Source organism: Capsella rubella, unplaced genomic scaffold (assembly GCF_000375325.1).
Source record: "Capsella rubella cultivar Monte Gargano unplaced genomic scaffold, Caprub1_0 scaffold_6, whole genome shotgun sequence".
NCBI lineage: Eukaryota > Viridiplantae > Streptophyta > Magnoliopsida > Brassicales > Brassicaceae > Capsella > Capsella rubella.
In genome coordinates, this window is record NW_006238918.1 from 16313509 (window position 1) to 16323292 (window position 9784).

Genomic DNA, 9784 nt, shown 5'->3' on the forward strand with positions numbered 1-9784 from the left:
AGGGCATTTTCGTAACTTTCTTATAAAAATCCTACCACGACTGGTTTAGGAGTCCAAAAAAAAAAAAAAACTGAAAAAGGAAAGAGCGAGCGTTGGACGGAAAATCTGAAGACCGCCGAGAGAAATACTGTTGAAACGGAACTCTTCAGGATATACGTTTCTTCTAATCACACTACTCGATTCTCTCACTCTCTCTCTCTCTCTCTCTCGGCCATTGATTCTTCTCTTCATCAGCTAAGCCTCGACGCTCTCTTCTTATGATCGGTCAGTCTCTCGTTCTCTCCGTCTCTGTGCAGTGATATGGATTTTGCTTGTAGCGTTCAGCGGCGGGGTATGTTTCATGCTGGTGCGGATTCTGCGAGTTACTGCTTGCCTAATCGAATGATAAGCGCGAAACTGTGTCCCATAGGACTCGGCGGCACTAGATTTTGGGATCCGATGGTTGATTCTAAAGTTCGCTCTGCCAGTAGATTGAGAAGAAATGTATCACATCGCGGTCCTTTGACTTTGAGTGCTGGTTTCACTGGAAGATTCTACGGTCATTTGCTTCCTACTAAACCCAAAAATGTGCCCCTGGGATTTAGGTTACTTTGTCAAGGTAATGATTCTGTAGGCGATATGGATGGGAATGACCGGAATTTGGAATTTGCAGAAGGTAGTGATGATAGGAAGGTTACGTTTTCTGTTGAAGAAAAAGATACGAGAGAGCAAGATTCTACTCCTAGTTTGGAGGAACTCAGGGATCTACTGAGTAAGGCTACCAAAGAATTGGAAGTTGCTAGTCTCAACAGTACCATGTTTGAGGAAAAGGCTCAGAGGATATCGGAGGTAGCCATAGCACTTAAGGATGAAGCAGCCAGTGCGTGGAATGATGTTAACCAAACCCTTAATGTGGTTCAAGAGACGGTTGATGAAGAGTGTGTTGCTAAAGAAGCTGTTCAGAAGGCTACTATGGCATTGTCTCTGGCTGAAGCAAGGCTGCAGGTTGCACTGGAATCAATAGAAGCACAAGGGTACGATACTTCAGAAATTTCTGAAGAGAGTGAGGCTAGAGATGGTGTTAAAGATAAAGAGGAAGCTCTTTTATCTGCTAAGGAAGACATAAAAGAGTGCCAAGAAAATTTAGCAAGTTGTGAGAACCAACTCAGGCGTTTGCAGATTAAGAAGGATGAGCTGCAGAAGGAAGTAGACAGATTGAATGAGGCTGCTGAGAGAGCACAGATCAGCGCATTGAAAGCCGAGGAGGATGTTGCAAATATCATGGTATTGGCCGAACAAGCTGTGGCATTTGAGCTTGAGGCTACTCAACGTGTGAATGATGCAGAGATTGCTTTGCAGAGAGCTGAGAAGTCTCTTTTTGGTTCTCAAACCCAAGAAACATCCCAGGGTAAGGTGTTGGATGGAAAAAGTACTGTTCTAGATGAGGATGGAGTCTTGAGTGAAATTGTTGATGTAAGCCATCAGGCTGAAGGAGACTTATCAGTGGATGGAGTTCTATCAGATGTTGTGACTCAGTCTTACGAGTCAGATAATGAGAATGGAAAGCCAACTGCAGATTTTGCTAAAGAGGCCGAAGCAGAAGCAGAGAAGTCAAAAAATGTTATTCAGACAAAAAAGCAGGAAGTGCAGAAAGATCTGCCAAGGGAAAGTGCATCTCCTAACAAGGCATCACTGAAGAAATCCTCTCGTTTCTTTCCTGCTTCGTTCTTCTCTTCCAATGGCGATGGAACTGAGACAGTTTTTGAGAGTCTCCTTGACTCTGTAAAACAGCAGTGGCCCAAGCTAATTCTTGGATTTGCTCTTCTTGGGGCAGGGTTAGTTGGATACTCATTGTTTTGAAGAGTTATGTTAAATCACAAACTTTTGTCTGTTTTTTCTAATTGCAAGTTTTTTAATTCATTCCAGAGTGACAATCTATTCAACCGGAGTAGGAAGGAACAATCAGTTACCACAACAACCAAATATTGTCAGCACTAGCACAGACGAGGTTTCCTCCAGCACAAAGCCTCTGATCCGGCAGATGCAGAAACTTCCAAAGAGAATAAAGAAACTACTTGAGATGTTCCCTCAGCAAGAGGTATGACATACAGGAAATGTATTCTTTCACAAATCCCATACAAACCTCATGGAATTTACTTGCTACCTCCAACTTCTATAACACTTAGGTTAATGAGGAGGAAGCGTCCCTTCTCGATGTGGTGTGGTTACTGCTTGCAAGCGTTATTTTTGTGCCTCTATTTCAGAAAATTCCTGGAGGTAACGAAATATAATCATATATTATTTCAATCATTGTACCTTAAGTCCCCATATTTTGTTCTCCTTGTTTCACTTGGACTCGTACTATTCATAGTTATCCATCAGACAAACCAGTTTAGTTCTGGTGCCGCAATCATAATGCGATTTATATGTTATCTTGGTTGTGTCATCTGCTGCAATCTGTAGGCAGCCCTGTTCTTGGGTACTTGGCGGCAGGAATCTTGATTGGCCCTTATGGCCTCTCAATAATTCGTAATGTTCATGGAACCAAGGCCATTGCAGAATTTGGAGTTGTCTTCTTGCTTTTCAACATTGGCCTTGAGGTTAACTTCAGTATTTGATTTTTTTTTTATGTTGCTCCTTTTTCCTTTGTTATGTAATTAGAGGAAAGAAGAGCCAATTATTTATATTTTCTTTGTCTGGCAGCTCTCTGTTGAAAGACTTAGTTCTATGAAGAAATATGTTTTTGGATTAGGCTCTGCTCAGGTGATTTAAGACTCTTTCATTTACAATGCATGCCTGTGTCTGAGTATATTGCTGTGTTTTAGTCCTTTAATCTGGTTTTTGATTGTTGTAATCCAGGTTCTGGTTACAGCGGCAGTAATTGGTCTGCTCACTCACTATGTTGCTGGTCAAGCTGGTCCAGCGGCAATAGTAATTGGCAATGGCCTGGCGTTGTCTTCCACTGCTGTTGTCCTTCAGGTAAATTCTGTCACATTCTTTCTTACAAATTTGCACCAATTTATTTTAAGTGAACCTGTTACTGTTTTTTAGAAAGATATCCAGAAATTTTTCTTAAGTTACGTGTTTAAGAAAATCATTTGTTGATAGCGTTGTTCTTCTGTTTATTCGATTTTGCTACCAATTGGTTGAACTGAGACGATGTACTCGGTTTGCAGGTTTTACAAGAACGGGGTGAGAGCACCTCAAGACATGGACGAGCTACATTTTCTGTCTTGCTTTTTCAGGTTTGTTCAGAACAAAATCTTTTCCTGAGCTTGTTCAATTGCTATTATGCTGGGTAACTCAGGTCAATCTGTTGGTCTTCACAGGATCTGGCTGTGGTTGTGTTGCTGATTCTTATCCCACTTATATCACCTAATTCATCTAAAGGAGGGGTAAGCTTAGCTTTGGCGTTTCCCTGTTTCCTTATATTTCCCTTTGTGTTGGGTATGTTGTGATGTAAGGGGAGAGCTTAAGTTGAATATTCGATCGGCTCTTTTTAGGAAATACTCGTGGTCGTGTGTTACTGTATTTGTTGAATAGTGCTTTTGTGTTGCATTTCTTCAAAGAAGCCTAGAGATTATTCCGTAAGAGGTCAATGCTAAGTTCTAACTGCTTTTCTCAGATTGGATTTCAAGCCATTGCTGAAGCTCTTGGACTTGCTGCAATCAAGGCAGCAGTTGCTATTACTGCCATAATTGCTGGTGGTCGTCTAGTAAGTCTCAATGGTTTTCCAGTTTCTCTTTTGAGATTCTAAATATATGAATAAGCTAAACAACAAAAGAGAGATCCAGATAGAAGATGAAAAATAAAACATTAGATTGTCATAGTTTTACAATGCATTGACCCCTTTTGTGGCACACACAGTTTCTGCGGCCGATCTACAAGCAAATTGCAGAAAACAGAAATGCTGAGATATTCTCCGCCAATACACTTCTTGTTATTCTTGGGACTAGTTTACTGACAGCTCGGGTATGGCCTTTGTTTTCCTTGTTGGTGATTGGCATTCTTGTATATTCTGCCATGTCTTTTGTTTCCTTAATGTAGTTTTATCTCTTTCCTTAAATTAGGCGGGACTTTCCATGGCATTAGGAGCGTTTTTGGCTGGTCTACTCCTTGCAGAAACTGAATTTTCCTTGCAAGTTGAATCAGATATTGCTCCATATCGTGGTCTTCTGTTGGGACTCTTCTTCATGACGGTAATTAGTGAACTATGTCTTGAAAGTAGCTGATTGAATAATTAACTGTTTTCTTTGGAGACTTTCTTAAGGTATTGAGGACAATAAATAGACTATTAGGGAATATATAGGATATATAATGTGTTATGACCTCCTTATATGCTCTTGTAAGATTCTAATTTTGTTTTCAGCTCTTAAGTACAGTTATTCTTATTCATGAAATTAACGGGACGAACTCTGTAAAATTCAGGTTGGCATGTCCATTGATCCAAAACTTCTTCTCGCCAACTTCCCTGTCATAATGGGGACCTTAGGACTCTTATTGGTTGGCAAGACTTTTTTAGTGGCGATCATAGGCAAATTGTTTGGCATTTCAATCATCTCTGCCGTGAGGGTTGGTCTACTTCTGGCTCCAGGTGGAGAGTTCGCATTTGTTGCTTTTGGAGAAGCTGTCAATCAGGTTTGCTATATACTGTATATGATCATTTATTATTTTGCTTTTCTCATTGGGTTTAGTAACTGCAATGTTGCTTGAAATTAGACGGGTTGTTTTTGATGCTTTCCATCTAGATGGGAAAGTTAGGCTCACATAACGATGTTAGTAGTTCTATTAGTATATAATTGTTCTTCAGATAGAGACAAGAAAACGATATTATCATGTTTCATGGATAAGACAGCTGAGGTTTCCGTTCTGCTTTATTCTCATGTTTCCTTTTAAAGCTTAATTGGTGTTTCGTCCAGGGTATAATGACTCCACAGCTATCTTCGTTGCTGTTTCTCGTCGTGGGAATATCAATGGCTCTTACTCCTTGGTTAGCTGCCGGCGGCCAATTAATTGCATCACGATTTGAGTTACAAGATGTTCGAAGTTTATTACCAGTTGAAAGCGAGGTACTCCTTCAAAACACTTCAAAATAAATATCAATTTTCACCATTATCAACGCCATTTGTAAAATTAAAACAATAAGGTCACACTTGACTTTCCTATCATTCTGAAGCTCATACATTCTTTGGTTGAGAAAACCAATTCAAGGCTCGTAAAGATGAGTGATCCTTTTCTTTTGTCTGAATTTATTTGCAGACGGATGATTTACAAGGTCACATCATTATCTGTGGATTTGGACGAATTGGCCAGGTTTGTATCATTATTCTATAAGCTTTCTGAAAAAACAAAACTTCTCTAGAAGTTTAGATAGTTTGATTAGAGGATACCTTGGAGTTATATAATATAATTCATCTTGACCGCTGCTTTCTAAATGCTTCGCGCAGATAATCGCTCAGCTTCTTTCAGAAAGACTTATCCCATTTGTTGCTCTCGATGTCAGCAGGTAACATGACATTTTTGCCTTGTTTTGCTCAATGTATTTAAATAGCATTTTATTTGTCTCATTTCACACCATAAATCTCCTACTGTACAGTGATAGAGTGGCAATTGGTCGTTCCCTAGATCTCCCCGTTTATTTTGGAGATGCTGGTAGTAGAGAGGTACGAGTAGAAAGCCAATGACACAAATCAATAGTATAACCACCCATCATCCAATTTTTTTTACTTTGTTACTTATACGTGCAGGTTCTCCACAAAATTGGGGCAGAGAGAGCATGTGCTGCGGCTATTGCTTTAGACACACCTGGAGCAAATTACAGGTGTGTCTGGGCTCTCAGCAAATATTTCCCAAATGTCAAAACCTTTGTCCGTGCACATGACGTTGATCATGGCCTCAATCTTGAAAAAGCTGGTGCCACCGCTGTAATATCTTTGCAACCTTTCTTCTCTTTCTATCATTAGTTATTACACAACTTTGTCAATGTAGACTGATTAGACTGGACCCAAAAACTTGTTAGGTTGTTCCCGAGACGCTGGAACCAAGTCTACAGTTGGCAGCTGCTGTTCTTGCACAGGTACCAGAGATTCTTCTTCGTGCACATGACATTGATTAGGCCCTCTCGCAATCAAAGATTAGATCAGCTGTTAACCTTGTCTGCTTCTTTTTCAGGCCAAATTACCGACATCAGAAATTGCAACAACGATCAACGAGTTCAGATCACGTCACTTGTCTGAACTAGCCGAGGTATGTTTTGTCTATTAAGAAGAACTACATTTCTTTTTACTGTCCAGTTTAATGGATCCCATGATGGTACAGCTATGTGAGGCAAGTGGAAGCTCCCTCGGTTACGGGTTCTCTAGAAGTACGAGCAAACCAAAATCACCATCACCACCTGATAATACGTCTGACGATAACCAGATTATTGAAGGCACACTCGCTATCTAACCTTTTTATCGCTTCTGGTAAGACCACATTTCAACTTCTTTTGCAAAAAAAAAAAAGAAATGTACAGAAACCAAATCCTTATTTTGAAGAATAGTAGTGGAGAAAAAGTAACAAACTTCTCAAATTTTGATGGGATGATGTGTTTGAAGTTTCTCTAGATTCTTTCCTGTCGGGGGAAAAACAAAAAAAACAAATAATATTTGTATTCAACATTGGTCTAATATGTGAATGTATCCCTCATTTTCATTTTAAGCCAGAGATTATTTTTGTATGTGCTGTACACCTTAATTTCACTCTTGATTCGATTTGATCGTTCGAGCTCTCGAGTCAAATCACAAAGGGCATTATTTAGTGTGGTAGTTTATACCACGAAATAGAGATGGACCATAGACTTACTTAGTTTTTTTTTTTTGGTCGGCCATAGACTTACTTAGTTACTGACTGTACAAGTATTGCCTGATATTTTAATGAGTGTGACAAGATTAATATGAGTGAGGGATCCAAAATTTGACGACTAATCAAATAAAAAAGCTACAATATATAACATAGGTAAACAAATTGAAATAAACATGAATTAATGTTGCATGAAAGCTTTTGAATTCTTTTTTCTCGTTAATACTAAACAAACTGTCTTGAGTGGTATAAAAAGGAAAACCGAGAAATTAATGTAAAATCAGCAAACCGGTTTGTTTTCTGGGATTTGAACTTTAAACCCTTTTGAAGCTGAAGAAGAAACCCTAGTCTCCCTCCGGCTCTCTGTAGTCTGTAGTGTAGACGACGAAGTCTTCTTCCTCTTCTTCTTCAATTTATCTTTTCTTCTCTGCCAAATTAAAAGGCATCATCTGTCTCCATCACTACCTTCTTCCTCTTTAACTCAGGGTTCGAAGCCACGACGAGTAGACTACTGCTCTGTTTGCCTTGTAAAAACATGGCGTCGTTGATGTTTACCGATTGCTCCTCCTCCACGACGTCGCGTCTCATCCATTTGAACCGCCGCAACGGTACTTTCCTCCTCCGTCAATGCGTCGGCCAACTCCGCTTTCAGACCACTGCTTCTGGCCGTGGCTGCATTCGCTCCTCTTCTTCTCCCATTTCTGCCATTTCCGGTAAACATTAAACCTTTTTTACTTAATTGAACACGAAATTGAACTTGGCATCGATTGAAATTTGTAAATTCCACTTTCCTGTTGTTGTAGACAACTAGACTATTCTTTATCCTCTTGCCGGAATCATAACTTTGGTTTTTTGTACAGCTGATACAAAATCAGAGGGTGCCGCAATTGTAATTGATGGAAAGGCTGTGGCAAAAAAGATTAGAGATGAGATCTCAATCGAAGTTTCGAGGATGAAGGAATCTATTGGTGTGGTTCCTGGTTTAGCAGTAATTCTTGTTGGGGACAGAAAGGATTCTGCAACTTATGTGAGGAACAAGAAGAAAGCTTGTGACTCTGTTGGAATTAAATCGTTTGAAGTTTGTCTTGCTGAAGATTCATCAGAAGAGGAGGTTTTAAAATCTGTCTCAGGCTTCAATGATGACCCTTCTGTCCATGGAATCCTTGTTCAATTGCCTCTGCCATCGGTAAACAAAGTTTTGTCATGATGTTCTTAACTTAAATAAAGACTAAAGAGTGAATTACAACAGAGTTTGGGGATATTTGTGTATATATTACAGCATATGGATGAACAGAACATATTGAATGCGGTTAGAATAGAGAAAGACGTGGACGGATTTCACCCGCTAAATATTGGACGACTTGCCATGCGTGGAAGAGAACCCTTATTTGTTCCGTGTACTCCCAAAGGATGCATTGAGTTATTGCATAGATACAACATTGGAATCAAAGGGAAAAGAGCGGTTGTTATCGGAAGGAGTAATATTGTTGGTATGCCGGCTGCTCTGTTACTGCAGGTAATGATGAAACCTTCTGAAAGATGCCATTTCATAATTACCTTTTTCCTGTTTTCTTGATGTATTATGTAAATGGTAGAGAGAAGATGCAACTGTTACCATTATCCATTCAAGAACCAAGAACCCTGAAGAAATCACAAGAGAAGCTGATATTATAATCTCAGCTGTTGGGCAAGCAAACATGGTCAAAGGAAGCTGGATAAAACCGGGCGCAGTCATCATCGATGTCGGGATTAATCCTGTTGAGGTAAGTGGACTTTTTTGACATATGGTAATGGTGTAATTCAGTTATATATTGTATTTTCAAGTCAACCAGTATGCAACATTAAAATATGTACATCATATGAACCTGCAGGATTCAAGTGCTGCCCGTGGCTATCGATTGGTTGGAGACATATGCTATGAGGAGGCTTGCAAAGTTGCATCAGCCATCACTCCTGTTCCTGGTGGTGTTGGACCAATGACCATAGCCATGCTTCTATCCAACACTTTAACATCAGCTAAGAGGATTCACAACTTCCAGTGACCCAAGAAGATTACTGGCCTTTTAATAATAAACAAATCTTACTGTTTTTGGAAGCCATTGGTTTGCTTTGGTCTTTTTTTTTTTTGGTTCTATGAAACAAAACAACATGTAGTTTTCTAAGTCTCATAAATTGTCTTATAACATTGTTTTGTTATTTGATCCAGAACTAGTTTTAACTTATGGAGATATGGAATATATGTTGAAAGAGTGGTGTGTCCCATGTTACAGATTCTAAAACTTTTAGCACACTGCTTCAAACTTTTGTCAACAAAATCAGATGCAGAAATGGTTTTAGCTTATATATCCGAATCAGTTGGTTCATAACTTAATACTACACTAGATTTTACCCCGTGGTACACCACGGGTCTAGTAATTTATGCGTATCTTTTATATAAAACCTCAACCGTTATAGTTTATACTTTATATATACATACGAAGTTAGAATTTACCCCGTGATATACCGCATATTCATTTTTATTCATTTTTTAATAATTAATCATTGAAATGAGTTAATTAATTTAGTGATATGATTCTTTTTAGTTAATATATATATTACGATGTTATATATACGTTGTTGTATTTACCAAATATACCACCACATGGTAAATTTCTTGATTTTAATATAGGTGTTACTTTGTTATAGTATATATTTTGGTGTAATTTTAATAATTAATAGTATTTGTTATTGAATATATGTCGTGGAATTTGAAAAAAAAAACTATAAGTATGCGTATTTTTTTTTAAATGTACAATAGATTAAACTCATATTTGCTCAAATAAATATTATATTTTGATTCATCATTTATATTGCTCAATAAGATTTGGTATATATGCTTGAAAAATCTCCAAATGCCATAATATAATGTTGTTTTGTAATTATTAAATCAAAGTTACTCATTAATAGGATTTACCCCGTGGTACAC

The 9784-nt window shown here is 38.5% G+C and overlaps 2 protein-coding genes across 2 annotated transcripts; both read left to right on the forward strand.

The window, feature by feature from the left end:
* The first annotated feature begins 53 nt into the window (after positions 1–53).
* Positions 54–6678, forward strand: LOC17881887 (K(+) efflux antiporter 2, chloroplastic). The gene is made up of 20 exons (XM_023780403.1): positions 54–1814; positions 1906–2077; positions 2166–2256; positions 2443–2579; positions 2683–2742; positions 2839–2958; positions 3156–3224; positions 3309–3374; positions 3605–3694; positions 3847–3951; positions 4050–4178; positions 4408–4617; positions 4899–5048; positions 5239–5292; positions 5427–5485; positions 5576–5642; positions 5727–5903; positions 5999–6055; positions 6151–6225; positions 6298–6678. The coding sequence occupies exons 1-20, from the start codon at positions 301–303 to the stop codon at positions 6424–6426; spliced, it is 3531 nt and encodes a 1176-aa protein (XP_023636171.1). The 5' UTR covers positions 54–300; the 3' UTR covers positions 6427–6678.
* A 436-nt stretch (positions 6679–7114) lies between these two features.
* Positions 7115–9015, forward strand: LOC17881388 (bifunctional protein FolD 4, chloroplastic). Its single transcript, XM_006287957.2, has 5 exons — positions 7115–7532; positions 7680–8005; positions 8099–8335; positions 8415–8582; positions 8691–9015. The coding sequence occupies exons 1-5, from the start codon at positions 7355–7357 to the stop codon at positions 8859–8861; spliced, it is 1080 nt and encodes a 359-aa protein (XP_006288019.1). The 5' UTR covers positions 7115–7354; the 3' UTR covers positions 8862–9015.
* The last annotated feature ends 769 nt before the right edge of the window (positions 9016–9784 follow it).

Bases quoted from the DNA above. Each gene is read 5' to 3' on its own strand.
- LOC17881887 (XM_023780403.1), top strand. From the start codon at position 301: ATGGATTTTGCTTGTAGCGTTCAGCGGCGGGGTATGTTTCATGCTGGT. The intron at 2,257-2,442 runs GTAACGAAATAT...TGCAATCTGTAG, and splicing joins ATTTCAGAAAATTCCTGGAG to GCAGCCCTGTTCTTGGGTAC. The intron at 5,486-5,575 runs GTAACATGACAT...CCTACTGTACAG, and splicing joins GTTGCTCTCGATGTCAGCAG to TGATAGAGTGGCAATTGGTC.
- LOC17881388 (XM_006287957.2), top strand. From the start codon at position 7,355: ATGGCGTCGTTGATGTTTACCGATTGCTCCTCCTCCACGACGTCGCGT. The intron at 7,533-7,679 runs GTAAACATTAAA...TTTTTTGTACAG, and splicing joins TCCCATTTCTGCCATTTCCG to CTGATACAAAATCAGAGGGT. The intron at 8,583-8,690 runs GTAAGTGGACTT...ATGAACCTGCAG, and splicing joins TCGGGATTAATCCTGTTGAG to GATTCAAGTGCTGCCCGTGG.